Source organism: Saccostrea echinata, unplaced genomic scaffold (assembly GCF_033153115.1).
Source record: "Saccostrea echinata isolate AGI-Se365-2 ecotype Australia unplaced genomic scaffold, CSIRO_AGI_Sech_v1 ptg000064l, whole genome shotgun sequence".
Classification (NCBI taxonomy): domain Eukaryota; kingdom Metazoa; phylum Mollusca; class Bivalvia; order Ostreida; family Ostreidae; genus Saccostrea; species Saccostrea echinata.
The window spans coordinates 7,424,293-7,447,324 of NW_026889813.1; the positions used below are offsets into that span (position 1 = coordinate 7,424,293).

The 23,032-nt window shown below is 33.1% G+C and overlaps 2 protein-coding genes across 3 annotated transcripts; one reads left to right on the forward strand and one right to left on the reverse strand.

Moving 5' to 3' along the window:
• Positions 1–200: 200 nt before the first annotated feature.
• LOC133175983 (serine/threonine-protein kinase PLK1-like) lies at positions 201–8,116 on the reverse strand. Its single transcript, XM_061311146.1, has 13 exons — positions 7,886–8,116; positions 6,912–7,019; positions 6,635–6,751; positions 5,593–5,810; positions 5,260–5,355; positions 4,873–5,072; positions 4,627–4,740; positions 4,411–4,512; positions 4,199–4,294; positions 3,890–4,043; positions 3,569–3,698; positions 2,100–2,216; positions 201–1,912 (listed from the first exon to the last, which is right to left on the reverse strand). Exons 1-13 carry the CDS (start codon positions 7,988–7,990, stop codon positions 1,679–1,681), a joined length of 1,791 nt encoding a protein of 596 aa, XP_061167130.1. The 5' UTR covers positions 7,991–8,116; the 3' UTR covers positions 201–1,678.
• Positions 8,117–8,319: 203 nt separating this feature from the next.
• On the forward strand, positions 8,320–22,045 carry LOC133175982 (uncharacterized). Of its 2 annotated transcripts, XM_061311143.1 has the most exons (6): positions 8,320–8,433; positions 13,082–13,204; positions 18,500–18,653; positions 19,064–19,199; positions 19,686–21,379; positions 21,866–22,045. In XM_061311143.1, the coding sequence occupies exons 1-5, from the start codon at positions 8,361–8,363 to the stop codon at positions 21,363–21,365; spliced, it is 2,166 nt and encodes a 721-aa protein (XP_061167127.1). In that variant the 5' UTR covers positions 8,320–8,360; the 3' UTR covers positions 21,366–21,379; positions 21,866–22,045. The 2 variants fall into 2 exon arrangements, with proteins under 2 accessions (XP_061167127.1, XP_061167128.1); XM_061311144.1 differs by lacking the exon at positions 21,866–22,045 and having other exon boundaries at positions 19,686–21,384.
• The last annotated feature ends 987 nt before the right edge of the window (positions 22,046–23,032 follow it).

The window sequence follows — 23,032 nt, forward strand, 5'->3', positions numbered from 1 at the left end:
CAATGCTGAAACCATAACTTAACAGGGATCATCTGGGATGTCTCAAAGATCTACGAGATAAAAATTTGGTGTGGCATTCCTCCTTAATTACAGTAGCTTGTGTCTTAGATACCAATTATCCTCAAGGCCCGTGGATCTCTCGTTTTCATAGAATAATAGAAGTTAAAAATGACAGAATTTGTATTAATAACATAAAAACCTTACAGATGCAGTGTTTTATTTCTTTATTGATAAGTGTGATTTTACAGATAGACAGAAAGGGGAGACAGAGACAGTATAACAAAGTTTCTAAGTACAAAAAACAGTCTCTAGAGACATCTATCTTAGATGTGCCAGAAAAAGAAAAATCCCAGTGTCATTAAATTAATCGATACAATTCAATGCACTCAGGTGGTGTTCTTAAATCTGCTGAAACATAAAATGGCACATTCAACATATTCATGTTCACATGATTTTACTATACAAATCTTAATGTCACAATTCTCAAGTATCTTAAAAAAATATTTACTGTTTTAAAATATGCCATATTTTATCTTGTTGGCAAATTCACTAAAAATCAGCCACATAGAAATCATCTGCAAAACAGAAATTTCGAAAAATAACACTACCCTCCATCCCATAATTCTGTGTATTGTATATTTTGGGTAACCCATTCCATCCCCCAATTTAGGGATGATTGCTCCCAGCACTCTGTCAACATAAATATGCTTTTATCAAAATAAAACACAAAAATAAATACTTTGATAATTAAGTGATTTTTATGTCTGGATAACAACTATTTAGTTTCTACCTTATATATTATGGAATACTTGAGTATCCATTGTATAGCATACGATCAGTTTTAATACATATAGAACAGCTAATATTTACAATGTGAACACATTTTTCTTTTCATAATACCTCATAACTTTCCTTACTTTCTTTTTAAAAGAATTTTTCAAGTGCTTGCATAGAATATCAATAGTGAAAATATTATAAAATCAAATTTTTATTTTCACACTACTTATTTTTTTTTTAATTACAAAGAAAAAAAATCCAACAATCTTCAAGTCATGAAAAAACCAGTGTCAACAAAACAAATAAAACAAAGCACCGAAAAACGGGTGTGATGTACAATGAGGCTCTTGCGTACATGTACTTTATCACATTCAAAGAGAGACAACTGAGCACTAACCCAACGACCACTAATGCATGATTCCATAAAACTCCATCTCTCCTTACATGATTATTTTAATATGACATTCTGACATCCTAGCAATTTCCTAAAGAAGGAAAACAAAACTGAAATGACGTCACCTGTTGAACCAAAGACTGAAGTGAGCTATAATTATGTCATTGAAATCTATGAAACCTGACCAAAAAAAAAATTAGGACATAAAAAATTGTGAAATCTTCCATAGAGACGGTAAAAGACAAACACAAAGTAATTTTTTTGATCTGTAATCACATTCATAATTCTTCAACTAACATTTTCAATATCTTCTACAAAAACATTCTCAAGTTGTTTAGGCCTACATGCACCTATGACATTCAAACCACTCCCTCAAAATGGACTTTTTAGGCAAGTAGACTTTTTGTCTTGATCTTGGCACTTGGGGGCTCACCATGTCAGTAGAGTGCCTATCTCCTTTCCAGCACTACAAAGTCATGAATTTCACACCACACAACTACCAACACACTAGGATGTTGAAGGATTAGCTGACTTAATACGACCCGACCCAGATTTAGAGGTCATGAGGCGTTCCACCATCGTCCTGGCATATCTGAGTCTGCTGGCAAGTTCTCGGGTACATCCAAACTTTTCAATACCACTCAGTTTAAAGACATGAAAATCTCTCTTTTCATCGATGTATGTGACTGCTTGCATTAGTGGACATAAAATAATCTTTGTATGGTCTTGGAAGAAATTGATCTGAAAGAAATCAGCAAGTTACCAATTTTCTCCCTCTTATTTTTAATGAAGATTTAATTAAGTATGTGTACCCTAAAAATAGAATGACCCTTTCTCCAAACTTATTGAGCAGCCTTATTAGATGGAAGGAATAAAATTCAATTTTTTTTCTAAATAAAAGATATAACAACCTTTGATTTACACTTACTTGTAAAGTTCCATTACTGAGGTGCAAAACAATGGCACTCCTCGTCCTAAACCAGTGCCTGAGGAAAGGCAATCTTGTCATGTCATCTCCCTCTCTGGGTGTCATGTTGGCTCCAGCCTGTGCAGGAAAAATAAAGTGTCTGAACAAATGTACGAACAAAGAGAAATCAGAGAATCAATAAGCAGTGATTCATTTTGAAAATGGTTATCATGGGTCCAAAGGACCCTTCTTAATGACAACAATGAGTCCCGTGCCAAAATCAATGCGTCCAAATCCAAGGGTACCGTATATTAGATGTTACACAGGAAATTCTGGTGAAATAAAAAAGGGTATTGCACAAAAGTGCAAATGTTTTATTGTAGCTGTGAATGATTTATACTTTTACTATCAATGGTCCAAGTAAGAGTACATGATTTTGTGTCATAAAAATAATATATTGTCCACTGTGCACTTTGGTTCTATTTTTAGATCGTACATACGATCTCACACATTGTATCAGTCATAAAAATGCACAGAAGCAGAATGAAGTAAAAAAAAAGTTTAAGAAGAAATGACAAATAGTCAGAAATAAAAATGATTAAATTTTATACTTCTTAGCTTGTAAGGAAAAACCGAAAAGAAAAAAAAAAAACAATGATACAGGTTACAGCTTAAATACAAAGGTATAGTATTCGTTTCAGAAACGTTCCACAGTATAGACATAATCAGTGATAATCGAACTATGCTATCTAACTTTCAAATATTTCCTGATAATTGCTTTTAACTGCAGTTGTGAAATCTGACCTGTTGTTGGCAACCTTATACCTGCTAAAAATCGTTCATGCATATCGCTTAGCACGTGGATATGATGCAATCGGTCAAGTTTTGAATCAGATTATACCGATATAATTTAAAATAGTACATGTCCTTCTATAAATTTATTGCGTCCATTGGGATGCACATTTATTGAAATAATGCGTCCTGAGCAAAATTTGTGCGTAATTTACGCAGGACGCACATCAAAATGAATCACTGAATAAGAAATGGAAATAATATAAAATGAAATTCATAATTTTATGATCATTTTTTAAGGACACATGCAACATAGTTTTGAATTTTATTTTTTTCATTCTTTGTGTAATTTATGAGTTCCAATAATGGAAGGACCTTTGTGCAATTTTATTATGCTTGGTAATGCTGTACACCTCCTCTGAATCAAATTTTGAGGAAATACCAGCTGAAACTATATTTTTCTTTATAAAAAAAAAATAATAATAATATAAAAAAAAAAAAAAAAAAAAAAAAAAAAAAAAAAAATTCATCGTATCTGATGATATATTTTTTTTAATCTAAGAACATCTGATGGTACAATGATTTAAATTAAGAATATCTTGGAATTTTATCAGTAGGAAATTTACATTGTAAAGTACATGTACATGTATGTTGCGTATGACCTTAAATTTGAAATATCTCTTGAAATACAAGGTTACCTTGAGTAGATGCTCATTCATGTAGTTTCTGAAGTATTTTAGCAGAGTAACTTTTTTGGTAAGGGTTTCTGGGAACACTTTGAGGGTGTGGTAATGCTCAGTGCCATCTCTCTCTATATACTGCACATTCCTAAATTGAACAACACCATTACCATTTATCAAAAATATTATTTGTGTTTATAATTTCACTTATTGTTTAGAAGCAGAATTGTTGTTATAGAAAGAGAGAAAAATAAACTTCCCCCTTCCATTTTTTAAAAATTATAATGTCAAACAGCTTTAAAAGTTTCCCTTTCACTATAACTTTTCAAAAACACTTACTCTCCGTTGGCTAGAAGGATGAGGCGTGTTGAGTCATTGAATAGTACTCCTACACTGTTGTCACACAGCTGATAGCCTAGGCCATACTTGTCCGAGTAATCTACCCACTTACTGACCCAGTAAATAGGAATAGAAGCAGGGTCTTCTGCCTCCTCTATAAAAGTCAGAAAATTCTGATCATTCCATGAAACATAATAACCCTTCTCTGGTATTTCCACTTTGATTTTTGATTTTATAGTAAAGCTAGTAAATGCAAATATTTAAAAGGCAATTTTTGAACAAAAATTTTTAAAATCTTAGTTGAATTACCCTCTTGTATTTGGATTTTTTCCGATGGTTTCGATGCTATCACAGTCGAAAGGACGGCAAATAGGTCAGATAAATAATAGTCTGCCGGTTCATCACCTACAACACATAGAACAAATTTACATAAAAAAATACTTCAGATTTTAATCTTTCTATTTGTACTTGTTGAAACATTTAATCTCCAAAATCATTTCCGAAATTCTTCTCCTGCTTACTTCCTTTCCTTCGTCCTTCATCAGCGTCTTGTTCAGATTCTTGTGGATACTTGTCATCTTTTTTCATGTCTGTTGGGGCAGTCTGTGGCCGTGAATTTCCATCTGAGTCAAGAATAAAAAAAGAAATCAAAACTGGTACTTAGTTCAATTCTTTTTCTTCCTTTTAGTTTCTGAATGTTATGATACAGATAAATTTTGAATTTTCTTTTTGTTTACCAGCTCTGTTGATTTCTAGTAGAGGTCGTCTTGATAATGCCTCTGAGCGTGCTAGTGTATCAAATCTGGGAGCCATGCTCAGGCAACTGGTAGGTAGTCTAGGGGGAAGGTAACCTATAAAGAAACATTTCTTCCTTTAACTATAAAACTAAAAATACAACGATCTTTATTTTAATATGCTTTCATGTGATCTCAAACAGATTTCTAAGATTTTTTTGTTTTTTGTTTTTGGCATGTGTCTATTACCTGAGTGAAAGAATTCGTCCTCTAACAGAGCTTCCATTCCTGGTCTGTCTGTGGGGTCACCTTTGAGTAGTTTAGCAATTAAGTTTTTGGCGGGCTGACTGACTCGGGAGGGAATGTGATATTCATTTTTCTTGATTTTTAAGTAGGTATCCTTTAAACAGGAGGTTTCAAATGGAGGTTTCCCCACCAGTAAAGTATACCTGCCACAACACAAAGCATCAAACTAAATATAACATTACTCATTTTCCATGAACAGCTCTTTGATGATACATTATACACTATATTATAAAATATGTTCGATCAATGCTTAGAATGGATGCAACATATAGATTTATTTGTAGCTCTTGCTTTATAAACAAACTGATAACCTTGGGGCCTTTTACTCACAGTATACAACCGAGTGACCATACATCCACTTCGTAACTGTGACCCTTCTTTCCAAGGACCTCGGGGGCAATGTAATTTGGCGTGCCACATAATGTTCTGTAAAGAAAAAAAAAAACAACATATTAACAAATGCTTGTTCTTTCCATTTGGCTTTTTAAAGATTTTTGAGACTAAGTATAAAATTTCTAAACTTGGGAGTCCAAAATGAGATTTCTTTCAGAATAACACAATGCAATTAGTCATGCAGCACCATCTGAATAGAGGTGGACAAGTCCAAGATAATTAATTTTGCATGGGCTAAATAATAATCAAACACCATCTTTGCCATCTGACCTTTTCCTCTCTCCATCATAATCCACTCTTGTAGCCAATCCAAAGTCTCCGATTTTGACCTCCATTTCATCATTGATAAATAGATTTCCTAGTTTCAGATCTCTGTGAATGACTTTGAAGTTGTGTAGATACTGACACGCGAGAATGACCTGTCGCACAAAGTACCGTGCCTCTGGTTCTGTTACAGCCTTCCTTCTCTTGTGCAGTTCCATCAAGGACTATATATTTATAACAAGACATTATGCTTTATTACAAGAATTGTAGTTTTGCATTTTTTAATACAAATGAAAATATCAAAGATTGACAATTATATTTATTTAATTTTGATATATACATGTACTAAAAATCATAGAAATTTATGCTTTGTATATGTAAATAGGAATAGGTTTTTAAACTTAAATACCAATTTCAAAATATTGCAGGAAATGTGAGGAATTTAAGGTTAAGTAAAATTGAAACTATGGTTCTCAGGTCAATTTTCTTAAAAATAGATGACGGTGGGAGGGTTTTTTTTGGCCTTTTTATTGTCAATAAATTAAACTGGGGGGAGGGGGGAGGGACTTTTTTTTAATTCCGGAAAATTCTTCCTTTATAATTCGTTATTTATCAAGTGCAAAACTATGAAAAATTGAGGACAGAATTTTTTCTTCTGCATTGGTCTCCGCATTACCACCTTTTTTAAAATTGAAAATATGAAAAAAAAATTTGCAATGTGGCTACCTTAAAATGGACCAGCAAGGGCCCAAGAACCATAATTTCATTTAGCCTAATTCTAAACAATGCAAAGTTAAGAAAATCATTTGTTAATATCATCATTCAAAAAAATTTAAAATATATATTTAAAGATATACATGTATATAAATCTCTCTCTCTATATATATATAATTGATTTGATATGACACTTATAACGGGAAATAATATTTTAGAAGACAACAAAAGATGAATGACAAATGCAGCCTCAGGTACTTTATTAATGTCACATTTTAACACCTTTCAAACATTGTTGGCTGTCAGGGTGTTAATGGCATCCATTAATACTTACCCGCCTACGACACAGCTCCAGAAGTATGTAAACATTGTCCATGTCCTCAAAGAAACTGTGAAATTTGACGATATGTTTGTGGGAAACACTGCGATGAATACTGATCTCTTGGGTCATCTGATAATTATTCAGTGAAATAAACTTTTCAACATGTTCAATGATGGTGTCAATGGTGATAATTTAAAAACATTTAAAGAACTGAGCATAAATATTTCACACATCTGTACAAGAATTTCTGATATGTTCCCAATTAGATATTCCAAAAGAATCACTGTACCTTGTCTTTTTGATGCTGTTTCACTAGAAGGGACTTTGGAACAATCTTTCCAGCAAATATCTCTTTTGTATCTGTGTCTGTCAACTCGTAACATTTTGCAAAACCTCCCTAAAGTAAAATAGTTGATTTTCATTGTGAATCATTTTTTAATAGAAAACTCCCCCACTTAATAAACCTTAAAATGAAATGCTCCTTAGGTTTTATATTATTGAATAATAGTCATAACCGAGTACAAATGGTAGGACCTGATCCCTTTATAAAATAAAAGTAAAATCAAGCCTCTCATGTCTAAAACTTTTACACCTTAAACACCCCCCCCCCCAACCCCGTCCTAAAAAAAACACATTATAAAAAAATTTTAAAAATCCAGGCAAGGACATAATGGGGAACCAAATTAGTTCAATAAAAAATTAAAAATGAAATTGAATTAAATAAAATTGAATATAAATAAAAAGAATTCCAATATATAAAATTACCCCCCCCCCCTTTTTCCAATCACTACTACCAATGCATTCATACAAAGTTACAAAGTAAAATTATCAATCAAATTACAAAAATTAAACGACCATTGCAATTAGGCCTAGTTGGAAAGTTGGAAATATTTTTTCTGTCAACATGGTCAGTGTTGTTCATGAAAGATTGCTATAAGTTGAAAGTGCATTGCATAAAAAAATTATTATCAAATGAAAAATAACATTGGGGCAAATATAACATACCATGTAATTGTTGAATTATTGTTGTCATTTTCATGACATCAAACAACAGTGAGCAAATTATATAATTATTAATGTTCTGTTTATAAAAATAGTCCACCATTTTCAATTTAAATCTGTGACATGCCTGTACACGTTTTGAAAACGAAGTTGCTTCTACTATTTCTGTAATATGAATGCAATGTATTCTTATATGAAGTTTAAACATGAATTTTAATAAAATGTGTTTAATATATATAATGCATCAGATTTAAGTTGTACCTTTCCCAGAAATCTGCCTTTCAGGTATCTTTTTCCACTCCCAGGATCAATGACAATGTCTGGCACTTCCTTGCGTATTTCTTCTCGTCTTAACGCACTCGACATTTTCTTCTAAGTTTTGAATGTTGACATAAATAAATAGAAACAAAAGTAAATACAAACTTAATAGAGATCCGTTTCTTTTTTCTCACACGTCCCTTCCCTTTCTACCTGACTTGGTTTAAATTTAGCAGTTTGAAGATTGTGTACAGCAACAACCAACTGATTGGCTATTGCATTCAAGTTTAATTTCATTGGTTAAAAAGGTTTTCCCACTAGAGGGCAGATGGTACAAGTTTTTCGTTGTTTTTCTAGACTTTTTCATATTTATCAACCTAAATGCCAGAGGAGAGTACTCATTTGTGTGCATTATTTTGATTGGACAGTTATATCAAATGAACGAAGGCCTTTCATTCGCAAATGGAAACAGTTCCACATGGCTATGCTGGCAGAACCTCGATTTAAACGAAAAATTTCAATAAATCCAAACGGAAATGCCTGGAGTAATGGTAAAGTTGTATTTCAGTAAAATTATAATGCAATTTCCATGAACTTTGCAATTCTTAATTGAAAAAAACTTAATTACACTAATGATATGTAAGATTCTGTTAAGAGGAAATTCGGGTTTTGGATTGTAATGTCTAATGTAGATGCTGATGTGACAGATAAAAGTTGTTTCATTTGTTAGATTAATGGTTGTCTTTACATTTTCTCTAAATTTATATCTTGGGATGCATATAGGATATAAGTCAAGGTATACACAATGGTCAAAGGTCCTAAATTCGACAGGGTCCGAATTTCGACGGTTTCTTTATTTTGTTTATATCTCCTTCGAAGGGCTTCGATCTCACAAGAATAGACTCATCTATGTAAACAAAACGTACTACGGAAGACTTGAATCGCATCACCCACTAGTTAGAATAATCTAACTGTGTCTCGGGACAAGCTCTCACCACAGTTAGAATACGTCCCATATACTTGCAATGTAGCAAATCGCAGCGGATCCGCTCCGAAATGATTTTGAAGAATAGAAAAGGAGTTGCACTGAAAATAACAACGAAATTAATCATAACAAACCTTTTTAAGATTGTATATACCTTTTAACCTAAAAAATAATCCACATATATATGAAAATTCAACTCGTATTCTCAACGTTTTTTCCTCACTTTAAATTTACACGCCATGCTGACATTCAAAAATCTCGGGATTGTTCATAGAAAATGCACGGAGTTTGAGTTATTGCCCGTGTTTATTTTGGTACATTGCCAATACACGGAACAAATTCTATTGTTAAACTGGGTCCATAAGATAATATCATTTTAACGATAGAACATTCTATCTAATCACCCACATGCAATTAAAATTTACGTTATACCTGTAAGTGTCTGATTTATGTTAACTCACTCATATTACCAGGAAAAGCTTGCAATGCATAATTTGACAAAATGTCATCTGCATAGACTGAAGATTACACAATCATGTTTGGAAAAAAAGAGACCAAGACAATTTTAGTATGAGTTTAATGCAAATGATTTTTTTTATATTTTAAAACCAAGAATTTGTCAAGATCCAAAAGAGAAAATAATGACATAATTTGAATGCTTGCATTTGTTATCTTAAGAAATATAAAGGAGTTATCTAAATACAGACACTATTAACCAACTGCCCTCCCTATGTCTACTTCTTAATACAAAATGACAAATAGGCATATTCAGTTTTTGGAGCAGCAAGGCAGAACAATGTGCAATATATATTTAAGAATGACATTTAGCCAATCAGATGTTAATTAGGGCCCCGCAAGGATTTGCGGGTGCCCTATAGTAATCACTCTGTCTGTCTGTCTGTCTGTCCGTCTGTCATTCTTCCGTCCACAAATTTTCTGTTTTTTTCTAATAACTTTTTTTAGGGTTGACCAGTTAAGTTCAAATTTGGTATGTTGGTTGAATAGGCAGTAAGACATATTTTGATGCTAAGTTTGGTTCTCTGTGTCATCCAGTTTGGAGCTGGGGTGGTGGGGTAGATTCCTTTACTTTATAGAAGAGTGAATGGGCAAAGAGAGATAACTGTTGAGAATGTTCCTATTATAAACTGTGAAAGGCTGCAATGAGTCTCTTGGGATTAATTAACTTTCCTCTTGAAGAAAATCCAAAGCATTTATCTTTATCTGTCACATTGAGATTAATTAACACCTCTGTCTGCAAATGAAGTTTGTTTAGAAGTTAAGGTCAATTCTGAATGATGTTTACATTCTCTGATATGTGGATTTAAATAATGTTCATACTTTATTTTGGTAAAATACACAATGAGTTATTTATGATTTTATTGAATTCTAAAACCAAGATATAGATAAAGATATTTTTTTTATAATTATTTTATTATTTTTTTTCCTTATCTTTCTTTTTTCTTTCTTTTTTCTGCCTTATGTAAATTCAAGATACTATTTATTTTAACAGGTAATCAGATAATAACCACATTCTATCATTGCTGAAAAAGCTCTTATTGTAAACTTAGAAGAAAAGGTTGAGATAGCAGTATAAATAATCCCCTGGGATTGATTATCTTGGTGATCGCAGCAGAAAAATTTTAGAGGGTTATGTTTCTGTCACTTTAAGATTAATTAACACCTTTGTCTGCAACTGATGTTTGTTTTGAAGTTAAGGTCAAGCCTGGGTAATATTTGCATTCACTGAAGGCTGGCATTTTAGAAAACACATGCTTCATTCTTCTTTAAATATACATTTAATTGAGTTATTATGGATATGATATTTTTTACTGCCTTATGTAAATACAAGGAAACTATTTACAGGTTGGTGGATATTTAGCAGTTAAATTGCTTTTGCTTATTCTTCTTTATATATTTTTAAATTTTTGTAATCAAGTAAAATTCTCATCTCCTAATCTGCACCCTTATATTTCTACCCCTCGGCGGGGCCCTTGCTGACTGGTCAGATTTCTAGTTCTACCTTTGTTTGAATTAATTTCAGATTAAATTGCAACAAATTTAACAATATTTATATCTATAGATACTAAAAATTTGTTTTGTTTGGCCTTGCATATCGATCGATGACATAACCATCAAAATTAGGACTCAGTATGGCAGCCCCCGTTGTTTATATGTCACTATTTAAATGCATCACATATCGCGATACAGAAAATAGTACCCTTTGAATGAAGTATTTTAGGAACAACTTATTTTTGTGGATAATTGTTTTAATTATTTGATATATAAAATTGACACATCTTGATAGACTGTCAAAATATGGCATGCAAGGATATATGGTCGAGGGTCCTGTAGTCGTGCGTGCCCAGTAGTCGTGCATTATCAGGGCTCTTGATTCTCTATAATTGGGCCCGTTGAACGGCCCTGTTCCCAATACAAAAAAGGTACCTTTTTTCTCAAAAGAAAGGTGTATAATTCCCAATTTTCTGTAGCAAAATATTTTTTTTTAAAAAATAGACATTTTATTTAAACAACAGTAAGCTGCGCCTAGCACCACGTGGGCCAGTCAGATCTGAAAACCATGTTGACCATGTGATTGAGGAAATTCAGGAGGATGTGACTAGCGACTGTCACTCAGATTAGTCAGAAAGACAAATAAACCACAATTTCAACACTTAAAGTTAGTAATGAGCAAAGCCAATGTACTTCCATAAATATTCTATCCATATATTTTCTGTTTAACTTTAACAGTTTATTGAAAACCAGAATTGAAGACAAAATCTAGAAAAACAAAATTAAATTTTTTTTTTTTTTTTAATGAATATTGGATTTCCCAATTTTTATAAAATGATATTAATTTCACAATTTGAACGGCCCTGGCCCCAGTCCCAAAAAGTGGTGTGAGAGCCCTGATCATTTTGTTTTTGTCATATGTTGGTCACGTGCTACATGATTACATCATAAACAAATGATTTTCAAAGATTAGAGAAGGAAGCGCCTACACTATAACAAAAAGTTGAATATGCGAAGGAAACATTTATACATTAATGAAATAAACATGGGCATCAATAAAAGCCGCCATTTTGTTAATACTCTTTTTGCGGTTTCTAAATATATACTTTTAATTAACTGTGCGGAAGCACCACCTATGGACATGATAAGCACATGGCTAATTAGCATAATCATACATGATGATCACTGGGTATTTGAATTGTTTACTTTGGTCAAGCAATGACAAGCATTATAAAAGATGACCTGATAAAAATTTGAGGTCAATGTGCATTTTGTCGGACCCAAGAACCAAACAGTTTGGTTCTTGGGTTCGACAAAACACATTTTGCAGAGAACACAGTCAGTAAATGTTTTGTAATACCTTTTATTTATTTATTTATTTATTTTTTGTAAAACTCTTGTGTCAACTCTGTAAAATTCTGTCACTGTTGAACACCAACGAATGCAATTAAAAGATAGCTGATCCCACCCACAGTATGGAGTAAGCAGTCCAGTATCTCATTGACAGGTCCAATATCTCACTCTGTGGTCAAACATCGATTTTTTTATGACTGCTCAGTATTGGAAATGTGAGACTTTTTTGGTATAGATTTACATAGGAACCAGTTTGTAAAGGCATAACAAATACATTGTTATATTGAGTGAAGAAATGTCTCTTAAGTTTCTATATACTATATATGTAGAGAAACAGTCAACATAATTAATATTAGCTCATCCAAAAAGTATTGATAGTCTCTTAAATTGATTTATTGTGACGTAATGATACCATCATATCTCTCAAAAAACATAACATCATTATAAAAATCAAAGTAATACAATCATGGCAAGATTTGCCAGCATCTAATTAACATGCACGTAATGCATTGAATACAAATTAGCTGCTTAATTTTGATGAATTCAAATCAAATTGCTATTTTATGGATTTGTGTTTTTTTTTTCATATTACAAAACAATTATTGCCCATGTTTTCGGGCAACATTGAATATGTTAGCCCCCTTGGGATGAAATATTGCCCTCAAATCCATGTCGGGCAATATTTCATCCTTTGGGGGCTAACATAATCAACATTGCCACCAACATCATGCAGATAATATTTGTATATTATTAATACCTTCACTACAGGGCTGATATTGTTTTACGTTTGAAAGTTTTTTTTTTCATATTGTTAAAACGAAAACTAATACATGTATTGTGTCCAACTGTAGATGATACTAAATTTGGCCAGAAGTTGATGAAGAAATATGGATGGACTGAAGGAAAAGGACTAGGGGTAAAGGAAGATGGCAATCCAGAGCATGTCAAAGTAGATTTTAAATTTGGAAATAAAGGTAAGTACAACAACTATTAGATTTAGCATAATTAATCTTACCTTGAAACGTAAAGTTTGTGTTTTTTATCTGCATGAGCAGAACTGGTATTTTAGTACTTGAGGAATGTCTTTTTGATTTTGAGGGTGGGGAGGGGGCTTGCTAATTTAGTTGAGTCAGATTATTTATTTTCATGCCTTCACAGGGCAACTTATTTATGTCCAAGATGACCAGAGACAAGTTACTTATTTTCTTCACTTAAAAAGTTTCACAAGCAAAAAAGGGGATACATGGTAACCTGCAAACTCAAAAACTCCGGCCCAGAAGGGGATGGTGGATAGCCCAAACTTAAAAACTATTTTGGGGGGAGCAGGTGCATCAGTCAAGGCCAGGTTATTTATTTTTAAGGACAGAATATATATTTCCCAAATCTGCCAGGCCCCCTCGGAATTAAATGATATTCCTGTATAATTATTTGCTGACTTTTTGTGTGAGCTAACTCGTGGCTTAGTCAGCTATTGCCCAAATATAAATTCACATATGATGGAATTTAATAGCAGTTTTAACTCATGATTGCTCTAACTTACACATCATAGTCTACAATCAGATTATGCTTTCATGAAAAACAGGAATTTTCTCTTGATTACTTCAACAAAACATTGGATGAATATACAGAGTTATGCCCCTTTTTAGCCGGGCTTTGCTGAAAGCAAAGTCCTGGCTGTAGGCATCGTGATCGACTGCCTTACTATAAATAGCATGTTCAGAAAAGTAAACAAAAAGCCTAACAGCGTCAAAGCAGACGCTTCCGATAAACAAAATAGTCACATTAAAAGATGATACTTAAACAAATTTTTTTACATCTCAATCTACGGAATTGTTAATTGATCAATAATTTTGTTTGAGAATTAAATTGAAAGAGGAATTAGATATTTACTTTATTATTATCGTGATATAACAATTTGTGCACATACGCTACTGAATGCATATTGTAAGCGAACTATTTTCAATAAGCGCGGGCTTTTCGACAGGTTGCCTATATTTCGTATCGTTTTCGTCGATGTTAAGTGAGTGGTTATATTCTCTGTTTTGTCTTTCAGCAAATAAATAGATAAGTAAATTGGAGTTTAAAGAATTAATTAATGTGCGTTATGCCTGAATTAGGTCGCCTGACAATTGTACATGGTGTATCTGGTGTATCTAGTCGGCGATAAAAGTAGTGTTTGTTTGAAACTTTAAGAATATCTCTAAAACTTTAACTATGAATTACATAAATATTAAACCAATATGAATTTGATTTGTTTTAAAATTAAATTCTAATTCAAATCTATCTAAAGAAAAATCAGCAAACCATATGGTTCAACATTCTTTTTTAAAAAAAGTTTGGCAATTGACAGACAAACATTTTTTGTAAAAAATTAATTGTTTTCTTAAAAGTTAAAATCAGTTACCTTAAATGTTTAAATTAGTGACATTAAATAAAACAAATGACTTATATATTCACTTCACTAGCCATATGTTATTGGTAGAATTAAAAAAAATTGTATGACATTTTTTGTTCGTTTACTGATATTATAGTATAATTAGTCTGACCTATATTTATTTACGTCCGTGATGCATGTATAAACAGTAAGCCCACTGACAATGTCGTGATATCTGTAATTGTTTTTTTTTAAGATCAGTATAGCATTAAGGTGTCTTGAATGGCAAGAAATTTAATGTAATAATGAATTTTAAAAACATCGGTGGTCATTTATCAGATGTAATTTGGTACGATACCGTGTTAATTCCTGCTGATATTTTCAGGCTTGATCTTGTGAAAACGGCTTAACAGGAGACAATTTATTAAATTTTTCCTTTCAAAATAATTGCAAAAAGATGATGATTTTATGATTATATTAACGGCATAAAATAACAGCGAACACCGACTACTTGCAGCAAACAAGTGCGCCGCCATTACGAATTCGTAAAACAAAGAAACAGTTACGGATACTCGTAATTTTCTGAAAAAAAATGTGTAGGAGGTCAGTCGGGTATAACCGGAAACAAACAAATTTTATTTAGCCTATGTATGTATATATTCATGAAGATTAATCTTACAGTTGTAATACTGGTAATGCTGTAATGTTTTCAATATATTACTACTCAAATAAAAAAGTAAAAATTTGAATGCGTTTAAAGAAAAGGGTTTGAAAATACGGTATTACTTCGATAACCCTGAATGCAATTAAAATAACTTTCTCCTTTCTAATAAATAATTTCGAACAAAAATCCTTATGATGGTTAAGATCTTGTATTTGTTTGTTTGTATGTTGTTTAACGTACCTCTCGAGAATTTTTTCACTCATATGGAGACACTACCACTTGCTGGTGGAGAGCTCCAAATTTTGTCCTATACTCAGCACTTACGGCCATTGAGCAGTGAGGGATCTTTTTCGTGCAAGCACCTATTGCGACACGGGCCCTCGGTTTATACGGTCTCAACGGAAGGACCGGTCTTCACGTCCCACAGTGGGATTCGAACCCGTGACGTAAGGATTAACTCCTTACTTCGCGACTCTAGAGCAGACGCTCTTACCACTGCGCCACGCGGGCAACTAAGAATTTTGTGTAAAGGTGATGTAAATGAAGTTCAAAACTATTTGTTTTCTTTCATAATATGAAATAAACAATGCGATTCCATTTGGTGAATATTTTAATTTAATAGTATCAATTTAAATGACTGGGATAAAGATTTATATTCTGTGAAGCATTGAATATAAATAAATAAAAATGTAAACTTTAAGATAGAAATTTCATGTGAATATGTTTATGTATAATATATAAATTATTTATACCCATTTAACAATCAATTTAGCGTGGAAAATTTTTATGCTTACAAATTCAGATCAAATTTTTAGTGAAAAGTCAATGGTATGTTTTGAATGTGAAAATTTTGTTCGAGACTTCTCACCTTGGATTCATCTCGCATGTGCTCCCAAAGCGCTTTACAGTATATTGAGCGTGCGCGCGCATTCCAAAAAAAAAAATGGTCTTAAAACACATGCAAGCTCTCAAGGGTGCTTGGAAATAAAAATCGTTTATGTTAATATATAATTAAAAGAAAACAACATATAAAAATGTTCATTAGTCTTTATCTAAGTACAACACATTATAATTTTTCAGAAAAAGTTGGTTAGTCTTTGCTTCAAAACTTCCTGTTCAGAATGAAGAGCCATCTATGTACGAGCCATAAAGACCTGAATACATCATGATTTTCTCAGGCAATGACCATTATGGCCGAACCTGGAACTAGAACTAGACTCATATTCATGTCATAAAGATTAGATAATTATAATTTTCGTGCAGCTGGTTTCCTAGAGGACCAAAAATAAAGAATATTTCTTTTCTGATTAATACAGGCATGTAGTATCATTATCAGAAAAAAGGAGAATTGTCCAAACCCGAAAATCCTATTCCGTTGGAGAAGGAGTAGGGGTGGGCTACAACTTACTTTCACATTTCGAATTTCATTAATTCATTACCAAATTACCGTACTTTTAATATGCTACAATAAAATGATGGGTACAATCTAATTAAAATTAGACTATCCATTTTGCTTTTAGTAAATCTGTTCGTCGCTCGTGATAAATACCTGGTTTATATTACGAAGAGTGAGATGAAAGTTCTAATTTAAATTTGATTGCGAAGAGTCAATCAACCTTTCAATGTACATTGTCCATTGTAAAAGTTTATGTTTGAAAAATGGTGACACCCCTAGCTCCTCCGATACTATGTGTCTGTATTAATCAGCAAAACCACTCAAAGTGCACTGTCACCATGCATAACCATTGTGAGCTTAATGTTTAGAAAGGTATTAATGTATTTTCATTAAAAATATCACCAAGTCCTATCCTGGGGTCTTAACGTTGGGTTCTGGACCGTAAATTTTAATTATTGGTAGATGGGTTATTATTATTTATAATCATACAAACTCTACCTGTTAAATATCAATGGTCAGAAAGAAAGATTTTCAAATATGTACTAATTTAGGATTAGACAATACACTCGAACATATTAAAGCCCGGCTTTCAGTACTTTCAGTACTTTGATTTTTTATAGTAATCTCAATAGTTTAATTAAATCATGCAAAATTTGAAAAAGAACGCTTTTGGCTGTTTAGATTTTCTTAGATTTTTTTACTGCAAATATTTTGTACATGTTAGATTTATTTATGTCAGAACAATTTGACGTGTTGCAATTAGTTTGACCTTAAGCCCATATGATATTTTCGCTAAATTGACTGGACTAGTAAACTGTCAGCCCAAACTCAAAAAACTCCAGGGGGGGGGGGGCACCAGTTAAAGTCAGGTTATTTTATTTAATTTCTTACCTATGTAAAACAAAGTACATGTAATTATTATCAAAATTTTTATGGGCAGAACAAAATCTACCAGCAACCCCCCCCCTTCCCCTTCAGAATTAAATGGTCATCCCCTAATTCAAGGCTGTTGTCAGCTAGGGCTCTCGATTGTCTCTAACTGGGCCAAAGGGCCCCATTCCCAATTCCAAAAAGGTACCTTTTTTCCAATTTTGAATGTTTTAAAATTTTCCCAATAGTCATTTCTCCCAAAAATTAAAGAAAATATAGTTGGATATATAATAACTAAACTTGCTATTCGTAATCCTCTGTATTGCAAAACAAAAATTAGTTGATAACAAAAGCCAGAAACCCAATACATCATGATTTTAAAGGATAGTAGTTATCACAAAATTTTCCAAATAGTCGCTATTTTCTCAATCTTGATGGTCACGGTCCCATTCCTAAAAAGTGGTGTGAGAGTCCTAGTTGTCGAATTATGAATTCACATATGATGGAATTAAAAACTAACAACAGTGTATTCATGATCATATTGGCTTTCAAATGTACTTTATAAAATTTAAAAGTTTAAAATTAGACTTGTATTTTTCGCTCCTCTACGATAAGCTTCAGTCTTGTATTGAAGCATACAGTAGAGGAGCGAAAATACAAGTCTAATTTAAATTAGATTGGTTATAAAGAGACAGTACAATATCACCTGGCTAGACTCCTTTGTTTCTTAGCTTTTATTATTGGAAAGAATAAAAAATCTGGTCCTTCAAATTTGTCATTAAAAATGTCACCTGGTACATATTCTCTCAGTACATGTACGTTGATAACTGAAGTTCTGCATTTATTTCAACACATAAGAAAGGGGGTTTAGTTTGCCACAATATTTTTAGAAATGGTAACAAAGTAAACAGAATCTTGACCTGTTCACCTGTAGTTAATGTTTTACCTGTTCTGTTGATCATTAGGTGTAGGATACAAACACAATCACAGTGATAACTGGATAGCACATCAGGATGACTTCAATGCCATCTTGGCCAACTTAAACGAAGGAAGCACAGGGGAGCCAGCCTCTGTATCCAGCATAGAGTCTACGTCTAAGAAGTCCAGGAGTCGTGTGCAGTCAGTAATATATTTATCCTTGTACAAATGAAATTGCTACTTTAAATCTGTTACAGAAACACTTCCGGCACAATATTGTATGCATGGTTCATTTTGATGTGTAAATCTTTCGATCGATACATGTAAAAAGAAAAGATTTTTTTCTGAGATCCCCTGGCCCATTTTGCAAATCAAAACTAGTCATTTGATTTTCATTTCAGTGTTATATACTCTCAATATAATTATTATTTCTGTAATTATCTATCAATCATGATTTTAAAGTTATCAGTTGGACTTTCTATTTAAGATATTGCTTTAATTGAGCAAACAAAATAATCAAAATTTTGACTTGCAAGGATTTGTCCGAAACACATGGTATATTTTTAAAGCTTCAAGTATTTCACTTCATGAATGGAAAATTTTTTTAACAGCTACCAGAAGTTTGTTCAGGGGAAGGATCTGTCCCGAAGATCAGCCTCAGATTTAGACTCCATTTTTGGCGTCCGTAGCAACAAGAAAACCAAGGAGATGGTGAAAGAGGATGATATAACTGAAGATAAACCCAAGGTCAGTCAAATAAATTCATTCTGTGGCTTGTTGCTGCTTCTAAGTGTGTCTAATACAAATATTAAGAAAAAATTCTTTGGGTTTCCATTTTTTGGGGGTATTGGCTGTTATTTTAAAGTGTCTTCTTTCCCTCTGAAAAAAATCAGAGAATGTTCTAACCAAATATTTTTGTGACGTTAAATTTACAAATTGATTGCAATCAAACACCAAGAAAGAAAAGAAGTTCCACACCCAAATAAAAATAACCCCCCCCCCCCCAAAAAAAAACATATACACACACACACACACAAACAAAAACGGGGAAAAAACACACACACACAAAAAAAGCTGCGTTTAAAATTTTAGTTCAACATTTTCAAAAAGTGGGATATCTCAAAATTATTTTGATTTATTAGTTAATGAAGTATTTTTTCCAATTATTTTTTTTTTTGGAAATCTGCCATATGTTTTAAAGAAATAAGACAACTTCTATTTTGTCTTTACCAGGAGGACCCTGTATCTGTTGTCACCTTCAATAGCACTGATAGTTTACAGGAATACTTTGCCAAGAAAATGGCTGCAAAAAAGGGAGGAAATCAACAGAAGGAGTTAGAGACTGTTAATGAGCAAGACTCAGGTGAAAATGGATCAACTTTAGAAAAAGAAAAGAAGAAGAAAAAGAAAAGGAAAGCTGACCCTGAAAGTAGTGAAGAGAAGGCATGTGAGAGAACAGAAGACGAGCATGTCATGTTCTCACTGGGAGATAATGAATCAGGTTCAAAAGTCAAGAAAGCAAAGAAAAGTAAGAGTGTAGAAGCAGTTGAATCTGGCTCAATGTTTGATGACAGTAATATAGATGACAGTAAAAAATTTGTGAAAAAATCAAAGAAGTCAAAAAGGAAAGGGAAAGAAGAAAGTGTTTCAGCAGAGGAGAAATCTGTTGAAATTGTTGAATCCAATGAGATTAAAGATGACAGTAGTGAGTGTGTGAAAAAATCAAGAAAGTCCAAGAAGAAAGAAAGGGAGATTACAGTTCCTTCAGAAGAGAATGTAATATCTGGGGACAATGAATGTGCAAAGGAGAGCAAAAAGGAAAAAGTAAAGAAGAGAGGAAAACAAAAATTGACAGAGGAAAGGGTAGAGACAATAGAAAAAGTGCCAGTTAAAAGACAGCTAGAAAATGCTGATGAGGAAGAGGGGCCCAAGTCAAAGAAAAAGAAGTCTAAACAAGGTGAGTTGGGTAAAAGTGGGACAACTGATGGTCGGGCAAAGCGAGTGGTGTTTGATTCTGAGGGAAACTTTGAGCGAGTTCACGAGGTGGAAGACAGTTCTGTAGAGATACTGAAGGAAAGCTACATGAAGACTTTCATGCCTAACTATACTGAAAAGTTGAAGGCAGGCAGTAAGGTGAAAAGGACTTCAGTGAACAAAACTAAAAAGAAGATGGTAAAATCTTTAGCTGAAAAACCTACAGCAAAACTCTCAGTGAAAAAAACACAGAAAAGTAAGACATTTACAGAAGAGTCCAAACAGACTATGGCACCCGCAAGAAATGCAAGGAAAACATTGCCAAATAGACAGCTTGATTTGCTAAAATCTGTTGGAGAAAACAAAATGACAAGAAACAGTTCTGGCAGGAAAAAAGTTCCATTTGATAGAAAAGCCTCTCCATCAGCTAGGACTGTAAAAAGATTAAATGAGAAAAGGACAGTTCAAAATACATTGAAAAAGGATAAATCTTTCCTTTCTCGGGAAAAGAAGAGGAAGATATTGGAACAAGATATGAAAACTAAGCTCCCCTCGATTATAGATGTGTTTAAATCAAAAGGTGCTAGTGTTCATGCTGTTGGTGGGCTTTATGAAAAACCTATAGAAAGTGGAAAACAAGATAAAAGTGACAAAGGCAACAATCTAGTAAAAAATGGAAAGAATGGAGGAAAAAATGTGAAAAACAGAAACTCTGCAAAGAAAGGGAAAAAAACTGTATCAAAAGAAAATTCTGCAAAACTATTAACTAAAAATAAAGGCCAGGCAAAAAATGTGAAAAAGACAAGCAGCAAACCAAAAGCATTGTCTGATGTAGAAAAGGAAAAAATTGAACAAATTCGCAAACGTACTGGAAAAACGCTCACTCGCCATCAGTTGAAAAAATCCCTGTGGTATGCTAAACAAAAGTTCAAAACATAACGACATGCCACATGGTAAATTGTTTTTCATTTTTTTTTGGCAATATATTCAAATGTGTGCACCTTACTTGATTTTCTCATTATTGCTGTTGTTAGGTTAAATTTTTAGGACTTTTCTGTTAGGAAACAAGCTACTGTTAATAGAGTACTGGTATAAGAGTAAAGTTACATTTATATACATGGACAATATAACATAGATTGATCAGTTCCAACAGATTTATAATTTTGATAATGCAAAAATGATTGGAGTCCTGCTGTGCAGGCATACGTGATCCATAAATCTAACCTTTCTTTTGTCTATCCTTCTGATATTACTTGAATTCAGAGTATATCTCTTTTCTTCTTGGTTCCAAGCGAGCTCAGATACATGATGTATTTATATAAAACTAGCTATTTCTAAATTTAAAATGAAAGTGTTTGACATAAAAAAAAGACCAAAGGTTTTATGTCAGATGAATTTTCTCTCCCAAGTTCTATATTGCATATTTTATTTCTTCATAGGTAAAAAACACTAGAACCCGTAGACCACACCTGGAGATGGAAAGGAAAATGCCATTTATTGTTAAAAAGGAGACTGATATGATTGTGATTATAAGGAATATGATTTTTATGTAAAGTTGAAATGTATTGTGATTTGAATTGATAAATTATTGAAATGTTATGAATAGTGAATGTGATAAAGAATGAAAGAACAATTGTTTTATGTTATTACATGTATTTTGGCCTGTGGATATCAGCCTGGGTAGCTCAGTCGGTAGAGCACCTGACTAGTGATGCAGGTGTCCCGGGTTCGATTTCTGTCCCAGCCATACATTTTCTCCTTTCCTGTTACGGATTTGGTGTTATTGACCACCTCTGGACTTGCAGGTGAAAGTCCTGCCAGGAGCAATAAGAACTTGGGTTGTGTCTTCCAGGGCGAAGACAATTTAGGGAGGGAGGAATGTAATGGTTTGGGCCATGGATATCAGCCTGGGTAGCTCAGTCGGTAGAGCACCTGACAAGTGATCAGGGGTCCCGGGTTCGATTCCCAGTCCAGCCATACATTGTCTTCTTTCCTGTTGCAGAGTTGAACAGTTCACCTCGGAGTGTTCAAATACAGTTAACATTTATTGTTATGGGAAAAAAAAATCAATAACTTTTGGTTCACTAAACCAGGGAAGGGAAACGTGACTTGTGTGATCATTAAGACCCATGAGCCTATTGTTAATGATGAAACGGCTTTGGTTAATTAAAATGGCAAGGTATATCATCCAATGGAATAAAGAAATAAATCATGAGTTTTATTATCCTTTGCAACAAAGAATGCAGGTGACATACATGAACATAATTACTCATTCAGTTATGGCGGTCAGACGGGTTCGATGGCCGGTGGCCAGATGACTGTTATTAAGCACCTGACTGGAGATTCAGGGGGCCCAGGTTAAAATCCTGGTCTGGTCCACTGCATTTTTCTCCTCTCTTGTTACACAGTACTGTGTGCGGAGGGCAGGCAAGTTTGTGAACTATCGGAGTATCTAACAAACTGATATAGAATAAGAGGGACCAAGTTTGAATCCTGATCTAACCCTAGGATCTTGAATCAGTTTTAGACTCAAATCAGATGTAAATTGATTTAAATATGCATGTAATAGTACAGAAAAAATAAATTTGAAATTGTGTCCGACAGTC